At 37.5% G+C, this 25,184-nt stretch overlaps 1 protein-coding gene across 1 annotated transcript in view; it reads right to left on the bottom strand.

Annotated features, from left to right (window-relative positions):
- LOC107565223 (fermitin family homolog 2-like) overlaps positions 1-25,184 on the bottom strand; it is a 60,823-nt gene that overhangs the window by 22,724 nt on the left and 12,915 nt on the right. The window contains exons 3-4 of the mRNA XM_016250441.1: positions 10,785-11,018; positions 1,980-2,126 (exon numbers count right to left, since the gene is read on the bottom strand). Coding sequence (XP_016105927.1) covers positions 1,980-2,126; positions 10,785-11,018 — 381 coding nt within the window. The remainder of the gene's footprint in view (positions 1-1,979; positions 2,127-10,784; positions 11,019-25,184) is intronic.

Below are 25,184 nucleotides of genomic sequence, written 5' to 3'. Positions count from 1 at the left end.
AAAGCAGTCGTTATGTCCTCAGAAGACTTGGGTTAAACTATTTGATTTACATGGATTACCTTTACAGTGTATTTATTTTTTTGTCATTCATTTTAGAAGCATTAGTGTATTTATTGGTGGAATGGACTTTCAGTGGAGGAACAGAAACTATCCATTTAAAGTCTGTTGTACCGAAACTGTGATTGTTGCTTCTTAAACCTGGCTTCATTTCGAGAGTGAGTCAGATGTTGATTCAGTAAATGCTCCGAACGATTCAGCAAAGCATTAAAGGGTTAGTTCACCCAAAAGTGAAAATCAGCCTATGTTTTACTCACCCGCAAAGCATCCTAGGTGTATGTGACTTTCTTCTTTCAGACGAATCTAATCGGAGTTATATAAAAAATTGTCCTGGTCCCTCCAAGCCTTTCAATGTGGGTAAGCGGGTGTTGGTTGTCAATAGTTCAGAAGACGTGAAATAAAGTGCGTGCATCTGTAATAAAACGTCCCTCACACGGCTCCGGGGGGTGAATAAAGTCCTCCTGTAGCGAATCCATGCATTTTTGTAAGATAAATATCCATATTTCAAACGAAATAAACACTTTTTTCTCACTTCCGCTGACTGTGGTACACGGAAGCCGTTCCGGCAGATGACGCGAGACGTAGGCGTTGCGTGATTAGTGACGAGCGCGGAGAGAGAACAAAACAAAACACCAGTCATGAATTAGAAGCACAAAACAAGGATTTGTAAAGAAAAATGTCAGAGGATTTCGATATAAGCCAAGAGGAGACTGGTTTTCCTTTGCTAAATTAAGGAAACTTTGTTTCCTTTGCACCTGCATTTCTCAGAGGCACGTGAACGACGCATACATCTTACGTCATCCGCCTGCACGTCATCTACGTACCACAGTCAGCGGAAGTGAGAGAAAAGTGTTTATTACATTTGAAATTTGGATATTTATCTTACAAAAATGCATGTACGTATGTGCATCTCTCCATTCTTTGTAAGTGGGAAAACTTGAAAAATCGACAGTGTATCAAATACTTATTTGCCCCACTGTAACTCCGATTGGATTCGTCTGAAAGAAGAAAGTCACATACACCTAGGATGCTTTGAGGGTGAGTAAAACATAGGCTGATTTTCATTTTTGGGCGAACTAACCCTTTAATGCCTCTTTTTTCCACCAACATGTTTCCTCTGGTGGTTCCTGGGCTGATGCCCGCCCTACACTCTCATGCCACCATAGAAACAGCAGTTCTGGACTGAAAACACTAGTTTCAATTCAACCCTAAATCCTTGCTGACTGGAAAAGTCAGAGAGCTTGAATTGGGAAAATTCCCAAAACTTCTCTATCATTTGACTTCATTTTGACCACTATTGTTTTGCTGCCTTGCAAGAACTCGTATTTCCTTCCTTCCAACTGCACCAATAAAATAAGACTTTTGCAGCATGTAGTAGGGATGCTCTTGATCAAACTGCATTAAAAGTTCAAGGTTCTTTGTACGTCACATATGTATTCCATACAGAACCTTGAACCTTTGTAAACTTACAACTGTTCAGTGCACACACATGCTGTCCATCATGTGCACATGCATCCTAATATGCCTGCTTGTTTTTATAACCAGTTATAATGATCAATCAGATAAAAGCTTGAATAATCAATGTCAATATTGGCTGGGTTAAAAAATAATAATAATACCAAGCAGTATTTGCTGGGTAGCTCCTTGACCTGACCTTTCAGCCTTTTGTCCCTAATTTTATTTAGATTTTAGGACAAAGTGAGACAATTCAAACAAGCAAAACTGAAAACCGATAAGGGAATGCAGTGTTTGGGCAAAGCTCATCTCGTGACCCTCATCAGCTGAGGTGTCACTGAAGCAGAGAGTCAGGTGACCAGAGCCAGGGATTTCTCAGAGTCAGCAGTGGTCAGGTGACTGCTCCAGCTGCAGTGAGAGGAGGTGAAGGAAGCAATGCAGGAAGCCAGAAAAACTGTAAGCCTTACCTTTTACTGGTCCAATGTATAGTATCTCAGAGGCTTGAGGAATGGGAGGAAATGTAGAAAAGAAAAAACAAAGAGAAAGAGGGGGAATGAAAGGATAGATTAAAGAGATTAACAGTTTGGAGGAAATGGAAAGCGTTACCATGCAGAATGAGACAAGACATCAGAAGTAACCAAAGTTTCAAAAAGAAAATAACTAATATCTCAAACAAATAAATACATGAATAAAAGGTTCAGGCAGACAGACCCAAGATGTTCATACACATCTTTAATAAATGTCATTCAGAGTTACATTTTGCCTTTTCATTAAACTCTTTCCACTAGGGTTGCCCCCTAATAGTCGACTAATCGTTAGTAGACCAGAAGAGGCTTGGTCGACCAAACTTTTATTAGTTCAACGCTATATATATATATATATATATTTATATATATATATATATATTTATCAGTCTGGCGAGTGAACAAAAAAATTTACTAGCCAATGGCGATTCAATTGCCAAAGTGTTCGTAGAGGGCTGAAGTTGCTTAGTCATAGAGAAAAAAAATCCACAGGGGAAGTCATGCAGTTTGTGACTAACAGATCTTTAACAGTTAGTCTATGGTAATAAAGTACAAATGCTCGCCTATCCTTCATCGACCTCAAATATGGATTATCATCTGAAATATGTAAGTATTGAAAACTTTACATGGCCGCTATTCAAATGTGCGCTATTCAAGTGCGTGTGTGGCGTGTATAAGTGCGCTTACTGCAGGACAGATGGAGGCGCTGGTGCGTTACTTGCTCCTAAAATACTGGTAATTTTTGCTCATACAGATAAGAGTAATACTTAATTCAAATCTGTAAAGACTGTTTATTTGTGTGCACTCACAATAAAAACAAATCGCGCTTTTGTGAAATAATGAAAGCAAACAGGATGCGCTTTCTGCCGTCTCGGTCTCTGTGAACTTGAGCGTGAAACTCTGTGTATAATCTTTGCCTTACAGACATTAAAAATATATCTATAGAGAGTGAAATGTCTACTTTCAATTCAAATGGAAAACAAATATTCTCAGATTATGTAATCAGTATGAAACTGTGGAGTACTGTGGAGATGACGAGTCAGTGTCAATGTCGCCGACTTCGTCTCTTAAACAGAGAACAAAAAGCACTAGTTTACCAAATTATTAAAATGTTAATGCAGCCTCCTTACTGCTTTTCCCTGAAACATTCATAATCAATACTTCTGCGGTGCGCTGTGGCAAGCTTTATGAGTGCTTGAGCGCTTATTAGGCTATGAAGGCAATTAAAGGCTCATAATAATGATTTAAATGGTTTATTAATAAACTAGTCGACTAATGCTTAAAATGAACGATTACTAGACGACCAGAAAAATTCTTAGTCGAGGACAGCCCTACTTTCCACAAATAAGGCTTTTTTTTTACCTATAGAAAGTGTTGGAAAATATTGTTCACCCAACTTAAAGTCAAAGTAGGTATTCTAAGAGCAACTTTATTTTCTATAAAAAATTTTAGACAAACAATATACCATATTTTTGTAATTAAACCTCAAGTTATCAATTTAATATCAACTCAACAGATCAAAATCTGTTGACTCAACATCACTGTATTTTAATTGCTGGAGAGTAACAATTTTAAAACTAGTTATTTTACATATTATATTAGATTAATAGCTGATCGTAACATTTTTAGTCTGTCTAAAGAACATGGTATTTGTACCTTTAGCTTATCTCACATAATAAATAAATAAATTAATATGTGTTTCTGCTCTTCTCTAGCTTACTTTCTAGTGTAGTTGTCTAATAAACAAGGATTTTATATATTCTAAATATTGAAGTCTCTTTGACAAATTGCTTTTGTTCCTCTTCTGTAAGCTGCTTTGAATAAAAGCATCTGCTAAATGTGCGTATGAAAGTCCAGACACAGACCAGGGGAGGACAGAGCTCTACTTCCAGAGAAGATAGTGTTGTTTGAAGATCCGTAGAGGAAGGGAAAGGAACAACAATACTTATGGGTGGAGCTCATGTCCTGCTCACACCGTTACCAGAGCGATCCCTATCACAGCGACTCGTACTGAAATCCCTCTGAGAAGAGATCAAGAGGCGGGTCTTCGGCTCATTTCCCGTTGTGGGCCAAAACGGCTCATGGCGGCTCCCGTTCCATTTTCTCCTTCCTAAAGGACCCTTTGTGCAGTAAAAAACAGCGTCTTTATGGACCCTAAACATCGGGAGTGCTGCACTATTTTAATGAGGGTCATCATGAGGTTAAATGGTAGTAATGAAGGAACAAGTGGAGAACAGATCACAGACACAAGCTTTTTGGCCTGCGTGTTGAGTTTGCATGGGGGACGCGTCTGGGACAATAGACCCTATTCATGTCGACCTGAGGAGATGGAGTCTGTCCTCTGTGTATCGTTAATGGATTGTAGCGCATCATGTGTGGGGTGCTCGGCGATGTAGCTGCTCTGTTTCAAAATGGCAGCGTGACCAAATATGTGCGGAATCTGAACCATTCACGCTCCGAAATTAGAGCAAGAGCAGCAGGCCTGCAAATGATACACTGCTCTCAACCCACACATTTCTCATTTCAGCACTGTTTCAACAGAACAAGCCTTTTGTTTTCCTGCTCTTCAACCACACTCGCATCATTATAGAGCTTTATGGGTTCCACATCATCAAACACTGTGTACGACGCAAACAAGCAATGCGATGTGGCACGACAATCAGAGTATCTATTGCTCATACTTGGGTTTAAGATTCAACATAACCTCAAATCTCAAGCACCTCAGTGTGTAACCCCACCTGCATGATTTGTGACTGATATGAACCATGCCTCAAGCTTGTTGCAGAGAGAAGTACCATAATGCTATGTCAAACTGATTAAAATCAACTGGGTTGAGTTGCTTGGGCATTTATAACTGGTTTTCAATCCTGTCTAGGGGACCCAGAGCACTGGACATTTCACATTAGCATATCTTTAGTGCCCTATGATGCAGCGATGTAGAAAATAAGGACCGAATCAAAGAATTTATCACAATTTTTTTTCCCCCTGAAATTCTGATTGAATACATAATGGTGATAATCAAATTAAGGTATAAAACCTGACAAAAAGGGCACCTTTATTGTAAGAATGATATTTTATGAGTTCAATTGATTAGACATGCTTTTTGATTATTAAAACGTAATTAAAGCATTAAAACAGAGAAATAAAATGGCATTCATCGGGCCCTAAAATTTAGCTTTTTTTACAATGTTAATAAATTGCTGTTAAATTATACAAGCTTCATGATTCCAGTTAATTAGACAAGCTTTTTAATTACTAAAATTTAATTAAATATTAAAACAGAATTCAGAACAAAAGGAATTTGAGGGGAAAAATAACATTGATTTAATAGATCGTTACATCTCTTTTATTATTTATTCAGTTTATGCAGCTGACTTGTTGCCACACCTTTCAGATTAGACATGCTTTTTGATTATTAAAACGTAATTAAAGCATTAAAACAGAGAAATAAAATGGCATTAATCGGGCCCTAAAATTTAGCTTTTTTTTTTTTACAATGTTAATAAATTGCTGTTAAATTATACAAGCTTCATGATTCCAGTTAATTAGACAAGCTTTTTAATTACTAAAATTTAATTAAACATTAAAACAGAATTCAGAAGAAAAGGAATTTGAGGGGAAAAATAACATTGATTTAATAGATCGTTACATCTCTTTTATTATTTATTCAGTTTATGCAGCTGACTTGTTGCCACACCTTTTGGATTTTGCATCCAGAGTGAAACATTCAAAAAACCATTGCTAGTAACTGGCGTTGACGGTTTCAGCATTAAATGACTTTTTATTGAAATTCTTGCAGTTTGATTCTCCACTACTTTAAGCATTATGGCAGGACGACTCGCACTCCCTGGATTTTCCACAGTCCTGGAGGAAACGAGTGTGACGGAGTGCAAGTGTGTTGGGGAGGGGCTTCACGGCTTGGCAGGAATGGCTTGTTTAGTTGTGTTACTAAAGCAAAAGCATTCCAGAGGTTTTAAGGACTACCAGATGGCAGTTCTCTCTCTCCGAGTCTGCCCTTTTACAGCCATATGTGAGCGAACTGCAGCAGGTCACTGGAGTGCAATCAACAACAAACAGAAGATCCTTCAGCAAACGCTCCCAAATTAAACAGCCGTAACTCACAAGAAACTTGCAAAGAACGCTCTGACTGAGAAACCACACATTTATCATTTTATTTCTTCTCTGACGAGCAGTTCGTGTGTTAGGCAAAGCACTCTGCAGAAACACAGTCCGCTCGCTCTAAGAGGCAAATAATACACACACACTCCAAATCACTGCATGCCTCACATGAGAATGCAACAGTAACGTGAGGAGAAAACGCCCACCAGAACAACTGATACCACCAGAGAGAGAGTTAGCATTATGAAGCCAGCGGTGAACAATGATATGGCCTCTGAATGAAAACACAGACTAATTCAAGAGCTGCACTTCACATCACAGCTATTCACAACCATTTTCAGTTTAAGGCCTAAAGTAAAAGTACACATATCACAGGGCTCCAGACTCATTCTTCCCACTGGTCGCTCTTTTGTATATTGCTCTTCTGTTGGTTTTGATTGCTTCTATTGTCCTCATTTGTAAGTCGCTTTGGATAAAAGCATCTGCTAAATAACAAAATTTCAATATAAATGTAAATGTAAATAACAAAACTAAATTAACATTTTAAAACAAGCTCCAAATCAAATAAATAACACAAATAAAATAAATATCTTCATATAAAACAAAATAAGGCTTTGTCTGTGCTCTTTCCATTTAAAATTAGAGGCAATCATTTCCAAACAATGATATAATTATGTTTAATAATCATTAAACATAATAATCATTATCCAAACAAAGATGCTGCATACATGCAACATGAGGATTTTTTTATCTAAATTACATTGTATAATTTCTAAATTTGAAGCAAAAACAGAATGGTTTGACTTCAGTTTTGTGAAACTATAAATAAAAATATCTGCATGAAACAGAAACAGCAGACGAGCTGAACGAGACGCAGATTCACTCTATGAGAGAAAAATACCATCTAAACTTTTCTAAAGACGAAAGTAACTTACGAAAGTAAGCTCCCCTCAGACATGCATTCATATAAACTCCTAACCCTAACTGATCGCGATTTGTTTAGCATCTCAACTGATTTGAATCGTCACATATTTGAATCGATTTTCAACCGGCTCACAGTTTATCATTACATCCCTATTGCTCGGTGACAGTGCTTGCATGTTTTTTCCCACAAGAATACCAGCATGTTCACCTTCTCTAGTTTAAGAAGCGGTCTTTTACTTTACTTTAGCTTGAAAACCAAATTCTCCGTCTTCCATCATTTCCTCGATATTCACGTAATTTTTGCCGCGTGCTGAGCACACTTTAGCGCTCGTGCTGATGCGGCGAGTATAAACTAGGCTCTACCCCCGAAGCTCTCGCACTGAAAGCATCTTTCTTCACGTGATCAGTGAAATCGGTCTCCTGCTACAATGTGCCGCGGCTCTGCAGCACTGCATGGAGCAGGCGCTTTAGAGCAGCGCAGACTATACACGCACATAAAAGTAGGGCTGGACGATATGGCCAAAATTTATATCACGATATATTTCTCAATTCCGGTCGATACGATATAATTCCGATATCGATATGAACACTATTGAAAAAGCCTCATAAAAACGGCCAAGAACGGCCACAACAGATGTCTGTACCTACAAACTCATGAAAAATTAATTTGCCAACTCTATGAAACCTACTCCTATAAAACTATTTAACATGTTAGGAAAAAAATGGCGCAAATAAATAAATGTTCACCTTTTATTGGTATTTAGCCTTCATACAAACAAGAAATGTGAAATCACTGTCAAATAAATCTCAGACTCTCCTTATTAATATTAATATTTTTTACTTCAAACTATAGGCTAACATACCAGTCAAAAGTTTTTGAACAGTAAGATTTTTAATGTTTTTTTAAAGAATTCTCTTCTGCTCACCAAGCCTGCATTTATTTGATCCAAAATACAGCAAAAACGGTAACATTTTGAAATATTTTTACTATTTAAAATAACTAGTTTTTATTTGAAAATATAATTTATTCCTGTGATTTCAAAGCAGAGCTTTAGCATCATTACACGTCACATGATCCTTCAGAAATCATTCTAATATTCTGATTTGCAGCTCAAAAACATTTATTATTATGATGTTGAAAACAGCGGAGTAGATTTTTTCAGGTTTCTTTGATGAATAGAAAGTTCAGAAGAACAGCATTTATCTGAAATAGAAATCTTTTGTAACATTATAAATGTCTTTATCACTTTTGATCAATTTAAAATATCCTTGCTAATATTGCCTGTAATAAGACCTCAATATTTCGTCAGGAGCCACAGGTATTCATTTTGTGTTACCTGTATATGCTTTTTTAAACTCTCAAAGTGACGGCAGCCGCTGACGTGCATTTTATGAATCACCAAGAACCACGGCTTCAGATAAAAATCTTCTTTACTGTTCTACTGAAGAACAAAAAAAGTCACCTACATCTTGGATGACCTGAGGGTTTAAGTTAAATTTCACTTTTTGGGTGAACTATCCTCTTAACAGGGGCATTTAAAGAGAGAGAGAGAGAGAGTTGGGATCAATTAAAATCAATTTGAGAACGAGGAAGTCATCTGACTTCTTTCCTGGTCTAAAGACTTTTTTTTGCAAATATTGACAGCGAAAAAGATTCAACCTGTAAGTGCTCATAAGGCCTTGTTTTCTATATATGGACACAACAAAAGTTACCATCAGCCAGTTACACTGATAAGAACGGTTTACGAAACAGGATTTGGAGCGGTTCAAGGGCATGCTGGGTCTTATCTATGCTACGAAATACAGATCAGTGTGTTTAACAAATAATAAACACCAGCCAAAAGACCAGAAAACAAGAAATGTGGTCAAGCACACCTTTAACCAATTCAGTTATTAGATACCAGTGCTATGGCATTATCACAGCACTCAAGCCTCAAAACAACAGCAGTACAACAGGATTTTCCAAAAGGTAGAACAATGATGCACAGTAGTAAATATCATCAGCATCATCATGTATTATTTTAGCCAAATTCTGCGTTAGGTCCATTTACAGATGACATAAGAGCACATCAGAATGAAACAGACAACTTGTGAGCATCTTATGAACAGAAGCGCATAGTTTGAGATGCTGAGAACAAAAGACATAACGCCAAAAACGACATCCGTCTGATGCATGTGTATACAGACCAACAATTAAAAACAGAGCAGAAGGAATAGAGAACACAAACTGCCCCTTAATGCATGTTAAACAGCAAACCACACAAGCAGCTCCTATGATGTGAGGGGTCTGGGTTCATTTAGAGCGCTCACATTAGTTATTCAAGACATATCTTCAAATTGAAAATTCTAGTTAAATTTTTTGGTGGTGCAATTTTTCTGTTAGTTTGTTGTGAGTATGAGGACTATAGGTTTAACCGAAATGCTGCAATGCCGTGTGAATGTGAATTGATTAAAATACATTCAGAAGAACTACATTATTTTTGTAATACTATTCCAATATTCATAAGTATAACAATACTACTAGGGATAGGGATACTTTAGCTGCTAAAGAGTTAGTCAAAACCCTGTGTGTTACATTGTTTTGTATTAAAGTTCCTGTGAAGTGATTTGATGAGTGCAGTTTTCTGTTCCCCGATGCTTTGACACATATGTGACTCTGGACCACAAAACCAGTCATAAGGGTCAATTTTTTTAAATTGAGATTTATACATCTGTACAATAAATAAGCTTTCCATTGATGTGTGGTTTGTTAGGATAGAACAATATTTGGCAGAGATACAACTATTTGAAAATCTGGAATCTGAGGGTGCAAAAAAATCAAATTAAGTTTTAATATATTTACGGTAGAAAATTTACAAAATATCTTCATGGAACATGATCTTTACTTAATATCCTAATGATTTTTGGCATAAAAGAAAAATCAATAATTTGGACTCATACAATGTATTGTTGGCTATTGCTACAAATATACCCCAGAGACTTAAGACTGCTTTTGTGCTGCAGGCTTACATATCTCGTCTACACGTCAGTGCGGTTTACAATCCAGCGGATAATTTTTCTTACAGATTAAACAAGTTCGATTTATTTTTATTTTTTTAACAAATTGATTTTCAAAATAATTTACATAAATATTATGTGAAAAAAGTACTAACTCTATTGCGGCAATGTTGTTTTATTATCATTAAACTGATTGATATCATATATATTGGCATTATTATCGATCATCAGTGTCCAAGATATCCACATAAGCCATTAAAAACCCATATCAGATGATCACTTTTGACAACACAGCATACTTTAGATGTTCATTGCTATACGTATAATGTACTGTTTCACATACTATTTTTAAAACCGTGGGCAGTGTTAGCAGTACGCTGGGGTGTTACAAAGCTAAAGGCTATTGGATTTTTAAAAAGCATGTGCCCTTAGATTGGTCTACAGGAAATACATCAGCACATGAAAACAATTGTGTTTGTCGGTGCATTTGATGGGGCCTTTAAGCTGTCGCTGTATTCTGATTTAGCACCATCTCTCTAGCAAAGCCTACATCTGTCTCAGCACTGAAGGCTGAATGCGCTCTAAAGTATAGCAAAATAACACAATTATCCTGACTTGCTGTTCTTCTCGACCAGCGGGGAGATCGAGTTAGGCTAATGGAGCTATGAAAAAGCGGAGTAATATTTTAGGGAAGGCAGCAGCACTCACTGAAGGTTTTGCAGATGTCGGACACGGCCTTGAAGACGCGGTCAGAGAAGTTGACCTTCACCCTCATGTGCTTCATGTTGGGCAGCTGCAGGCGCAACAGCTTGTGCTGCGGCGTGAAGAGCAGCCTGGCGTCGGCCTGAATGCCGTATTTATCCAGCGTCCAGTGCGTCTTTAGCAGCCAGGTCTTCTTCTTCTCCCACCACAGCGCGTGATCTGACCAGTCCTTCTTCACATCTGCGTAAAGAGAAATATGACAACGTTAGGAATCACATTGACAAACACTGGGAAAGGGAGGGATGAAAAGCAACCGAGCTAAAACTGGCCTCTGATTTGGCTGCACACAAGGCAATGCGATGGAGTTGAAAATGAGGTCAGCTGGAGGGAAACATGGTTAAGTGTCAGATGTGTTTGTGAAAGTGAACTTGCCCAACTGGAGGGCTGCGTTCGGGTCTGGACGAAAGCAAGAGGCCAAGCATTCATCGGGAGGCTCGAGCGCATGGGCCGAGAACAGGAGCAGTTGGAGGTGAACCGCTGAGAAGTGTTTGTATGTGTGAGTAAGGAGATCAGGGTCAAGCCTCACTCTTTGTTCCACATTCGCACTGTAACCTGAGTCTGATACTCTAGACCTGCTTTTCCTCTAACAGCTGCACACAAACAACACAGGAAGTGGACTGCAGAAGAAGAATCCAATTCATAATAACCAGGAGACATATTACATGCACCCAGCATACTATGCAGGGCTCTGCACTTGTTTGTTTGTTTTTGAGCACTCCGGAGGGAAGTCAAAGCCCAGTGTTGTCACGAAAATGGAATTTATAACTTTGATATAATACCTTGAAAAATATTGATATTCCATATACCATTGTCAATACCACCGGGTGGTATTCAGTTTTTGTTTGACCGTAGTCAAAGTATTTCTTAACTATAATAATAATAATAATAATAATAATAATAATAATCACATTATTATTATTATTGAGCAGACATATACTACTATTATACTATAACTTCATTGTAAAATAATGAGTATTCCATGCTTGCTTTACAGTCAGAAAAATTACAATAAAAATGACAATTTCTGTAATTGAAAAAGTTACACACTCAAACTTTCATTTTGTTGGAAAATTGCAGGAAAGCTCAACGTTTCTGAAATAAGAGCACAAGGTTTATCTGATAATCAGATGCATGAAAGTAGCATTTGTTGTTATAATAAAACAGACATCCGGTGCTTTTTATCTCAGAATCATCATTCGCTGATGGAGAGGAAAAGTTAAATACATTCATTTAGTACAGTACAGAAACTATAAAGTACATGTTCTTCCTTATTCTGTGCAGAAAATTTAAATAATTGTTTGTAGTATATAAATCGATCATAAAATTGCCATTAGGGAAAAAAAAAGTAGATTACAAATGATTGATTATTGTCCAGCAGTGCATTTGATTTCTTATAGCAAATTCAAAGTAAGAGATAAGAAAATAATTCCTTGTAAAATGTAAAAAATAAATCATAATAAAACATACATACAATTATTGTATTTGACATTTCTGTCACTTCTGAAATGATGGCTACACCTCTGGTGTGACAAAATGTTAGCCTATACATAATACTTTTAAAGCTCTTTTTTTAAATCTTGGCTTACATACATTTCTACATATGCCATGTCATGCCGTAGCATCAATAAACTAGGATCTAACAATGGACAAAAGTGGGGGTTTTTCTGTAACCTATGGTTCTCTAACCATAAAGGCTGCTGTGTAAATTGCACCCTGACTAAGCATTTAAAGAATTTAGGAGTTAGCATTTAAATAATCCAGTGAATGCACTTAAATAATGCAGAATCGAATCAAATCGAATTTAATTGTGAATCGAATCGAATGGTTCTGAATTATCAAAAATCGTTCTTGAATCGAAAACCTATGAATCGTGAATCAAATCGATTCGCTGACTACCCAAAGATTCACAGCCCTAGACTATATACTTATACAATTACAACACACACACTGTGGTGTGTGTCAGAGAGCTGTCCGAGAGAAGAGAGCGTACGAGAGTAGATGGTGTATCAATATTGTGGAAAATGAGTATTGAAACGGTTTCTAACATTTCAGTACCATTATGTATCGAAAAATGGCAACCCACCAGCCTTATCACACTCTGACAATGAGCATACAGAGGTGACATGAGAAGTGACTGAGGAGTGCGTTGCTCTCAGGTTGTTTGACAGCTGGCTTCACTTTTTCATTGAGCTTGCGGTGCAAATAATTACCCAATCAAACTATCCTGGGGCTTGAATGAATGTGGGCTGGACCAGTGGCGTCTCTCCATCACTGATGTCAGGACACAAGTATGCATGTGAGCAGACAAAGGAAACCGTTTCCCCCTCAGCAGACCACTATCCAGTTTTTTTTAATTATTTGTGTGTGTGTGTGTGTGTGTGTGTGTGTGACTGTGAAAGTGGATCGCCTCCATCTTCCTTCCTAACCAAACTCTAAATGAAAGAATCTGGTTGAACTCATAGTATGGTTTTTAAACCGTTTAACTGATTGCATTAATTGGTCAAAAATTATCCCAGTCGGTTAACGGTTAACCGGTTAAAATGAACATCCCTTCTAGGAAACATTTTTCCCTCCAAGTAAGGCAGGTAAGAAACTAGGGCTATATAATATTCTGTAACTAGAATGAAACGGGAAAATGGTCATGGTAGCACAACTGATTTAGGTTAGATTTTTTGCTAGATGACACAGAAAAGTTTGAAAGGATTATGGGCTTAAGAAAAAAAATAAACTAAAGGAATTGTAATATAGATTGTAATCTTTATTTCATCAGGACAAAACAATGAATGTGACTATCGATTTCTCAAAACATCTCTCCAATCTTCTTTCTGACTTCTTTCGGTCCACTTCTAGTCGTGAACATTTATCTACTGACAAAAACGTACTGACTCAGTTTTTCTCCTCCACACCCAACAAAAAGACACACTGGTCGCATTTCAATGACTGCGTCTCGTTCACTAGCCAACTGTGGCGTACCATCTCCATAACAACATAACACAGAATAAAAGACAACACAACAAGTTCAGTTCTGAGAGACAGTCTACAGGATCAAGGAACATATTTACAAGCCAACAGACTTCCCAAAATTGCCAACTAATAAGCACTGTCCTCTATGCTCCTATTATGTCTTGTAGATTAATTCTGAGGATTTATTGTAGATCCACAGAAATATGCCTGGAAGCCAGTAAGGTGCATGCTAAACTGTAGTGCAGAAAACACCAGCATGCACTTTAAAGATTAAATAAACTTGCACTTCCTCACCAGATGAAATGGACTAAACCGCCCATCAAAGAAAAATAAAAGTCCAACTCTTCACTGAATCCAGATCATCTCGATTACAAACTGTTGCAAACACTTTTCAGGGCTTGACAAGAAAAAGAGAACTTGACTTTCTGAGTTGTTCCCAAAGTATGGATGGGAAAGACTTAGTTAAACATGCATAGGTTTTAACAAAAAGAAACAAACGTGACATCATTTGGCGTGAAAGATGACACATGCGTTCAATGAGGTTAGGAAAGAATGGGACTTTGTAAAGGTAAAAAGTCTCCTAGAAATCAATTTAAGGTGGCAAATATTTTATCTTAAAATTACATTGACTTAATGTGATTTAAAAAGCATCTGTCGTAGTTAACATTTTGGAATAATTTATTTATATAGCCTACTTTGGTTTTATTTCGTTTCACTGGTAAAGATATTTTTTTTCTTTACACCAAATTTAAAAACGAAAACAAATGCTGAATGCTGATTAAGTAACATCTTTGTTTGGAGTGTTGAATGTGTTTTGATTGTGTTGTTTGGATTGTAGAACTACGCAGTTGTTGCCTTTAAAATTACATGGTTACTGTTAATGTTTTCATTTAAGGCCAGTTTATAGTTTCAACCCAATTTAAAAACAAAAGCTAAATGTATTTGTCAGTAGGCCTACCTATGTTTGTATTGAATGTAGCCTATTTACTGTGCAGTTACTGCTGTTAATTTCAGATGGTTACAGTTGTTGTTTTCAATAGCCAAAACTTAGTTTAGCCTGTTAAATACCAAATAAATATTTTGCTTATGTGTACTTTTATTCTTTCTTGTTTGTTGTTTGATAAAAATAAAAAAAAAATCGGAAATCGGTATCGGAATCGGCCAGTTTGCTTGTAAAAAATCGGTATCGGAATCGGCCATGAAAAATCATGATCATGCATCACTACTAGCCGGTGTGTTCGACTAGAGGCGAGGCGCAGATCGATCATCCGCGAGAGTGAATCGAAAGCACACGGAGCAGTCTGCTCTCTTTAGCTCCTTCTGTAGCGAATCGATCCGTTTTTATAATAAAAATATCCATATTCAAAACGTAATAATCAATTTAATCTAGACTTTCTATTGATATTTCCACTTGTGCGCGTTCTAGGCGGGCTGTCAGTCAGTGCAGTTACAGTGTTGCACCGCAAGGTGGTGGAAAGGGACTGTCATTCAACTACACGTTCAAAAACGCTGATTCATTCAATCAAAGAGACGTAATGAAACACGCTGTTGAAATCATTTTAACTTTGAGCGTCACTTTAGAAGGCTCAGCTGACCAGCTATGCGTCGATGCTAAGACAGAGATTTCGCTTTCCTTGGACATGACAACCTATTTTCACAAATATATATGACTTGGCCTGGAGGACAGACGCAAGTAATCGCACGCACTCAGTCGATCTCGCTCTCATTCACTGTCTGTTTAGGCTTGTTAAGTGCAAATCTACGGAGCCTCTGTACAAATCAGCATGGTACACATTATGCTATCATTACTAATTTGTTTAATATTCAGTACACATGCATGAAGTGTAAAAGGAGAAGGGCATATCCTTATGAAAAAAGAAAAGATAAAATTGGTATCGAAAAAAGTATCATTCAGGAACCGGTATCGAAGTCAAGGTATCTTTATCGGTATCGATATCGGTTGCTGCGGTTCTTGCATTCCTCTGCGGTTTGCTTGTCAATAGCGCAGTATTGCGGTTATCCCTAACTGATATTAGTCATATCTATGACTTTATGCATTAAATACTGTTCTTATTCCTTCTTTCCTGTGATGGGAAGGGAATAAAGGAAGACACAGATGGATCTCTTTATGGGTGGAGCAGTCAGCTGGTGATTTTATTAAACACTTGACAGCAGCGTGTGGACTCACCCCGAACAGCATCCTGCCATGCATGTGCCAAACATCCCGGATGAATTTAAATGAAATAATGCCATTCCATTTTTGGGACTAGTATGATTTCATCTCTGATCCACGTGAGTCATTAAAACACTGTGCTGTGGAATAAACACGCTCACAGTTTCAACACACACACAGTGTGTGTCTTTTTCCAGAGGATCCCCAGTGAATTCCCTCCTCAGCTGGACTGTCATTGGTTGTCTCGCCCCCGTCCTGCCCTGCCATCAAATGGAGAGCTGGAAGAACGGCCATTCATTGACCATCCATCAAACAGCCTAAACAGAGGGCTGTAATTTAATTAGCTGCCAGCCAATTGCATTTCTTGGCTAAAAATACAGCCTGCCATCAGATGACGTAATGCTGGAACGAAACGAATCCATGCTAAGTAACAGGACACATTTAACTGTACTGCAGAGAGATGCATGAACACACAGACATGTGTGAAAACGCCCTGCAAATCGCAAATGCACTTCCTGTGCTGCGGTCCCAATCAAAAACACTATTACACTGCTGTAAGAATGCAGCTTCCTTTTATTCATTAATGACAATAAACTATATTTGTGAATGGCACAATACACTACAGTTAAATAAACAATGAATGTTCTCCTTGAATGTAAAGTACAGTAAAACAGGACACAACAAGGTTTTTGTGCTGGTCATGAACGGCCAGTATGTCAGATTTTTACTTGCTTTGGCAACATTTTCACTGACTAATACTAAAATATTAGTCTTATATGTATATATATATATATATATACATATATATACATACATACATACATACACAGTGAAAATGTTGCCAAAGCAAGTAAAAATCTGACATACTGGCCGTTCATGACCAGCACAAAAACCTTGTTGTGTCCTGTTTTACTGTACTTTACATTCAAGGAGAACATTCATTGTTTATTTAACTGTAGTGTATTGTGCCATTCACAAATATAGTTTATTGTCATTAATGAATAAAAGGAAGCTGCATTCTTACAGCAGTGTAATAGTGTTTTTGATTGGGACCGCAGCACAGGAAGTGCATTTGCGATTTGCAGGGCGTTTTCACACATGTCTGTGTGTTCATGCATCTCTCTGCAGTACAGTTAAATGTGTCCTGTTACTTAGCATGGATTCGTTTCGTTCCAGCATTACGTCATTACACACACACACACACACACACACACACACACACACACACACACTATAAAAAAAAATTTCAACAAATATCCTAATTTATTTGAACATTGCTATAATATATAAAATTGTCACAGCTATAAATGTAACTGTGACGGCTACAAATTTTAAACACTTCTACTGGAAAATAATTGCAAGTTTCAAACACTATAATTCTATTAACACTATAATTTATTTAATTTATTTTACATCAAGGTGTATGGCCGTGCCTCCAAGCTTTTTTATTTTTTTGCTTATAAACATTCTCTGTTTCTTATTTATTTGGTTCCACAGTGATTTTCAGTTTTTTGTATTTTTAAACTTTGTGTAAGTTATTATTATAATTTTTTTTATATTAGGCCTATAGCATTATATATTTTTATTTGTTTTGTTAATAAAAGTTATACATTTAATATAAGTGAGTTTGTCGTTGTACTGTTTTGTTGTTGTCCATTCAAACAAATGATGCCGGATTGCCTCTAATTCGAAACAAAAGCCCCCCCACTGCATAATTAAGAAGCACAAATAATTAAGCCATTTACGTAAAGAGTAGAATAAGAATGTAGAATAATCAAAGCCCATAAATAATTTACATTTCCATGCATGAAATCTTTTGATTATCAAGCTTCTAAAAGCAGCCTTGAAAGCAGACGTAGAGTCGCTTCCCTTCCCAGAGGGCTTCAGTGTAAGTAAGCAAGTCTAAAACATTAAAATCACAGCTAGATTTGATCAATGCAACAGGAAAGCTCTGTGCTGGGTAGGGCTGCTTCTTACAGTAACTACTTCCTGTATCATAGATTAGACAATTACAGAGCCTTGAAGACCAACAGAGCTGCACAAATACATAAGCTGCACTCAGCTTTCAACAACAAAAGCACGTAAACAAATTAATTTGCCCTGTACCTTTAACATTAACATCATCCTCATTTGCTAAAAATCACTAAAAGTAGCAACAGGGCCAACATTAATTTTTGTGAATTTTATATATATGTAGGGCTGCCACTAACGACTGTTTTTATTTCGATTAATCTATCGACTAATTTATCGATTAATCGAAACTAGGGCAGCACGATAAAATCGCATGCGATATTTAGTGCGCATCTTGTCAGTAAAGCCAGTTCACGTGCGTGCTTTCACATGGAGCAGCATTATCTACACAGAGCCGTTGTTCACCGACAAGCTGCGCAAAACATGCGCAAAATATGATCGTGGTTTTGCGCAGCTTGTCTGTATATCACATGCGATTTATCGTGCAGCCCTAATCTAAACGATTAATTTCCCACACAAAAAAAAACTACAATTTTACTTAAGAATATTTTATTAAACTATATTTCATTAAACCAAATGAAATCCAAAAGTAAAAGAGTAAAATGCAACATAGAGTGCAAGAAGCAAGTGCCCATCTCATAGTCCAAATAACTGAAATCAAAGTTCAGTATTATAGTGTAAGAATGATATATCCACGTGTTCTAGTCTACTAATAACATAATTATAATCCAAAAACACCTTTTAAAGGAGTATTTACCAGAAATATTATTTACCAGAATTTATTTAGGAGAAATATGTAAATGTGCAGTATTTCTGAAATAAACATTTCTGAACAAATGTACATGAAACAAATGTATTTCTGAATTTTTTTTTTTTTTTTTAAATCAATTGGAGATGCTTTTGATTATTAAAATGTAATGGAACCTTTAAAACGGAATCCAGAAAATAATGGAAAACAGAATTTGGTAAAGATAAAACCGTAAAACTCAATTAATTAGACAGGCTTTTTTAATTAATAACATTTTATTTAACCATTAAAACAGAGTATAGAAAAATTAAAATGGAAAAAAATGAATTTGGAAATAAAACTGATATTATAGTGCCCTATAATTATAATAAAAAATTTTGTGGTAATACAAATAGATGTAAGTGAACAATAGCTTTTAAAATTACTTAAATACATATATAATAGCAATGAGGCAATAATAATTAGTTCAAATAAAGTATCAAAAGCAAGAAATCATATGGTTTTATTGAACTAAATTGTTAAAATACATAATGTATTATAAACAATAGAGTTAATGTATATTACGCATGACAACAAAGGCCTGCAAGGGGCGCCAATGGCTTGACGATTGTTTTTACACATTACTGTGCGATCTAATCCTCGTTTAATATTGACCAAGCACCATTTCATTCAAATGTCCACTTAATCTTTAATATTTGGCCATTTCTTTAGGACAGAAATGCCACTGTAATTAAAAGAATATGTGGACATCAAAACGTGTAAACTCAGAGTGAGGGTTTGAGCTTTTATTTTGAAACCGCGATGTATTCTCCTGTGTTTGCGTAGATTTATAAATGATTTACCTGACAAATCTTTTTAAATAAAATTTTTTTTGGTGGGGTTCTCCTTGTACAATTCACATTCCAGGGCCTAAATATCACGTTATTGGGGTCGCTTCAACCTTCTGACATGAAAAACAACCGGCGGCAATCGCGGATTTGGCAACACTGGTCCACAAACTACGTTTCATATAACTCCTCCCCGAACTTCCCACTGTCCTGTATCTTGGTCTCTCATTGGCTGTAGGTCATCGTCGATGTGTTTTTCACAACTCATTTCACACAGCAGGATTGTGAATCATCGACAGGTCCAGATATTTAGCATGCCAAATATTTGGCGATCGTGTCTTTGATAATTCACACTGCGTGATTTCATGACACACATACACACATACTATATAAACACACATACACAAAAAGAAAAACAAGTAGATAGAATAGAAAAATAGAAAGCTAGTGTTAGTTATTTTTTTAAATATAAAAGACAAATAGATAAGGCAGAATTAAAATAGAATAGAAAGTGCTAGAGATAGAGGGTTAAATAAAGATGGAACAGGTGTGTTTTTAGTCGTTTCTTGAAGATGGTTAAGGACTCTGTGAAAGTGATTTTGTGCCTCTTTGGGATGAACAATAATACGCCGTTCACTTGCAGAACGCAAGCTTCTAGAGGGCACATAAGTCTTAAGTAATGAATTTAGGTAAAGGGGTGAAGAGCCAGTGGTGGTTTTGTAGACAAACATTAATGCCTTTTTTATGCGAGCAGCTATTGGTAGCCGGTGCAAATTGATGAACAGAGGTGTGACGTGCGTTCTTTTCGGCTCATTGAAGATTAATCTTGCTGCCGCATTTTGGATAAATTGTAGAGGTTTGATAGAACTGGCTAGAACACCTGCCAAGAGAGCATTGCAATAGTCCAGCCTGGACAGAACAAGAGCTTGAACAAGGAGTTGTGAAGCATGTTCCGAAAGAAAGGTATTGATCATCTTCCTGTTGAATAAAGCAAATCTGCAGGACTTTTAGCAGTTTTTGCAATGTGGTCTGAGAAAGTCAGCTGATCATCAACCATAACTCCAAGGTTTCTGGCTGTTTTTGAAGGAGTTATGGTTGATGTGCCTAAATGGATGGTGAAATTGTGATGAAACGATGGGTTTGATGGAACCACAAGCAGTTCTGTCTTGGCAAGGTTGAGTTGAAGGTGATGGTCCTTCATCCAATTAAATCGGCCAATAAGTATTTGTTAAAATCGGTATTGGTATCGGCCCCAAAAAATCCTATCGGTGCATCCCTGATAAAACATTAATTTAATTTATAATGAAAATTAAACCCTTTTATTTTTTTGGCAAACAAAGTGCTGCACAACAGAGATTTACTATTAAAATTAAAAATAAAACCGATGTGATTATTCCTTTAAAAATAAAGATTTATTAATATTTATTAGCAGTAGTAGCATTGAGTCTTCAGACTGCTAAATAGTAATATATTCTGACAGCTTAACGTTAAACTAAACTTTAATTTTGACGGGTTGCCGTGAAGAACTTGCAGCTGCTGTGTATGTGATATGACGGTAGTTTTCTCAAATGAAACGGTAAAATGCTAATGAAGTGACTCTCAGAGCAGCTGGAGATGACATTCGTGTTCATATCATCATATAGCGAGACGGCAGAAGCTGAAAACACCGCAAGCGTCATCCGCGCTTTAGTATGTGTAGTGTGCACAAAACAGTGCACCGCGCCATCTGTCATTCATTCATTCACTGCGAAAATCATGGTGCCTTATGCGTGATATCAAATGCTTCCGCAGATTTATAGTATTACTATAGCATTTCACCTGAACATTGCGAATCATGCGTATGGCCATGATAAGTGCTGAATGGATTACTGAATGCTTTCTGTTGTAACATCATGCCAGGTAAATAAGGGTGACATCTAGTGGAGAAGACTAATGATAAGATTCACGTTAATCAGATCTGGAAAAGATTGATTCGTGGCTTTTGAGAATCGATATCGAATCGATGTCATTAAAAAAAAAAAAGATTAATCGGAAAATCGATTTTTTTTTGCCCAGCCCTACTTGACAACCCTGCATCCAACAAGAGCTACCTTATAGTATTACTATAGCATTTCACCTGAACATTGCGAATCATGCGTATGGCCATGATAAGTGCTGAATGGATTACTGAATGCTTTCTGTTGTAACATCATGCCAGGTAAATAAGGGTGACATCTAGTGGAGAAGACTAATGATAAGATTCACGTTAATCAGATCTGGAAAAGATTGATTCGTGGCTTTTGAGAATCGATATCGAATCGATGTCATTTAAAAAAAAATGATTAATCGGAAAATCGATTTTTTTTTGCCCAGCCCTACTTGGCAACCCTGCATCCAACAAGAGCTACCGGAGTCAGCTTTGACTGATCACAGGTCAAGAATAATGAGAGATGACTGACAAGACCATGCTGGAGTATTTGCTGCTCAACAGATTCAGAGCTCATTGACAAATATCTGACCTTGTAAGATGTGCTCCCTTTACACAGAGTGCGTGTGATCGCGAAATCGAAAGTGAAAGAAAACAGCGCAAACGCTCATTCAAAAATATTTAAATGCACCACATCCTGAGACATCCACACCCTCCCTGATGTGCTAAAATTATACACAATATTAGAATGTTTAAAGGAGTGGACACGAAAATCGCGGGAGCGAAACACATGTTGCGAGAGCAGGCGGCAATGGTCAGAGATTCAGCGGGAGTGGGATTAAGAAAACGTACGAATCCCAGACGTTGTAACATCATGCCAGGTAAATAAGGGTGACATCTAGTGGAGAAGACTAATGATAAGATTCACGTTAATCAGATCTGGAAAAGATTGATTCGTGGCTTTTGAGAATCGATATCGAATCGATGTCATTTAAAAAAAAATGATTAATCGGAAAATCGATTTTTTTTTGCCCAGCCCTACTTGGCAACCCTGCATCCAACAAGAGCTACCGGAGTCAGCTTTGACTGATCACAGGTCAAGAATAATGAGAGATGACTGACAAGACCATGCTGGAGTATTTGCTGCTCAACAGATTCAGAGCTCATTGACAAATATCTGACCTTGTAAGATGTGCTCCCTTTACACAGAGTGCGTGTGATCGCGAAATCGAAAGTGAAAGAAAACAGCGCAAACGCTCATTCAAAAATATTTAAATGCACCACATCCTGAGACATCCACACCCTCCCTGATGTGCTAAAATTATACACAATATTAGAATGTTTAAAGGAGTGGACACGAAAATCGCGGGAGCGAAACACGTTGCGAGAGCAGGCGGCAATGGTCAGAGATTCAGCGGGAGTGGGATTAAGAAAACGTACGAATCCCAGACATTTTGGGCAATTAAGAAATCCCGGCCAGATGCATTTTTGTAGGTCCAAAAAGAGGACATGTCCAGGGAAAAGAGGACATATGGGTCACCCTAATTTATAATCTATTGCTAATTGATGTATTCTTTTTAAAGTAGCATATGGAAGTGGTCGACCGATTATCGGCCTGGCCGATTATTGGCGCCGATATTAAGCATTTTTATGATTATCGGTATCGGTAATCAAAACCGATTTGTTGATAAAATGACTTAATTTTGAAACGCGCTATTTGGCTCTGATGCAGCCTGTCAGAACTCACCACAAAATTATACACAATATTAGAATGTTTAAAGGAGTGGACACGAAAATCGCGGGAGCGAAACACATGTTGCGAGAGCAGGCGGCAATGGTCAGAGATTCAGCGGGAGTGGGATTAAGAAAACGTACGAATCCCAGACATTTTGGGCAATTAAGAAATCCCGGCCAGATGCATTTTTGTAGGTCCAAAAAGAGGACATGTCCAGGGAAAAGAGGACATATGGGTCACCCTAATTTATAATCTATTGCTAATTGATGTATTCTTTTTAAAGTAGCATATGGAATAGTGGTCGACCGATTATCGGCCTGGCCGATATTAAGCATTTTTATGATTATCGGTATCGGTAATCAAAACCGATTTGTTGATAAAATGACTTAATTTTGAAACGCGCTATTTGGCTCTGATGCAGCCTGTCAGAACTCACCACTTTGTGGCCTAAAGCAGTCTCCGCCCACCGCTCATCTGATTTGTTGGGAGTCACGAGTCTGACCAATCAAAGCGGAATTCACTCTCACTCCGAAAGCGCTTGCTAACTGCAGCTGCTTCAGAGATCACGCACGCATCAGTTGTCTTTAAAGGTAAGGCAGCAGCAGACGATGCTTAAGTTGCAATAGATCCCAATCCACTAAAGTTACACTGAAGTTGCAAAACACCTCAATATTATCTATGATTTCCGCGATGCAGAAAACGCGGACGGAATCGCGGAATCCAGTCATATAAATGGAGTTTACTGTATGACGCGGAATGTCACGGAATTTTGCGTAAATCCGGCCCTGTTAGATGGCAATCGGAAGTTATTACAAACACTCGATGGTGGTTTAAAGTGAGTTTTGAGTAAAAGCAGAATATAAATCTGATTTATTGTCTTATGTAGCATGATGCTACAGTTTGCATGAATGGTCGTGTAACGTTATTATGAACGGACATCTGCATATGATGGGAACTCCACGCAGCTCCCGCGCTACTCTATACTGGTGGTATTACAGTACCACGAGAGCTAAAGAGAGCAGACTGCTCCGTGCGCTTTCAAATCGCTCTTGCGGATGATCGATCTGCGCCTCGCCTCTAGTCGAACACACCGGCTAGTGCTGCAGGCTTATTGGCTCACTGACGCTGATGAGATTAACCCCTTAGGTATCGAAATTTGGTACCAAACGACAAGACGTTTTCCGATACTCGATGGTATCAAGGCAATTCGGTCGAACTCGATACTTAGCCCTACAGACCAGCAGTGTCGTTTTCTACACATACAAAGTGTGCGACGCTCGCGGTGATTTCAGCTTCTGTCGTATCACTACATGAGGACATGAATACATGAACAACATCTCCAGAACTGCTCTGACTCCCTCTAAGAGTCACTTCATGAGCATTTGACGGTTTCATAGGAGTAAAACTATCTTCATATCATTTACATAGACCTACAGAAACAAGTTCCTCATGGCAACCCGTCAAAATATAAGTTTGGGTTAGCTTGAAATTATCAGAAATATATTACTGTGGTGCAGTAGGATGTACATAATACTACTCAGGGATGAAAGTTTTCCGTCACTACGATGGATTTCCATCTATTGAAAAAAAAAATGAGGGGAAAAGAAACGTAGCGCATTGTTGTTGTTCTGCCGGTGTTCTTACGATTTGTTGGAAGCATAATCTGATAGGTAGCATTATTTGTCAGAACACCAGCACACCAAAAATCCTCCCCGCCACGGCTGCAGCTTCTCACTGACAACATAACGCCGCTCGCATCATTCACAGTCGGGTTATTAGCAGAGAACACAGAGCAGGAATTGAATTTCGGCTCAGGATTGTGGCTATTAATAATAATAATTCTACTCATTCCCGCAGGTTCCTCGTTTATCATTTGCACGTGCTTTTGAGTCTTGAGAACTCACTCGCGAGCTCTCATTTTCTGTGCGCCCACAGATCGTGATAAGGAGAGTGACAGATTTTAATAATTATTAAAGGAGTTTGCAAATGTGATATTGATTTAATACAACAGTTCAATAAACA

Source organism: Sinocyclocheilus grahami, unplaced genomic scaffold (assembly GCF_001515645.1).
Source record: "Sinocyclocheilus grahami isolate Dianchi unplaced genomic scaffold, SAMN03320097.WGS_v1.1 scaffold989.1, whole genome shotgun sequence".
Lineage (NCBI taxonomy): Eukaryota > Metazoa > Chordata > Actinopteri > Cypriniformes > Cyprinidae > Sinocyclocheilus > Sinocyclocheilus grahami.
The sequence above is the reverse complement of the archived record's forward strand: the minus strand, read 5'-3'. Positions and strand labels throughout refer to the sequence as shown.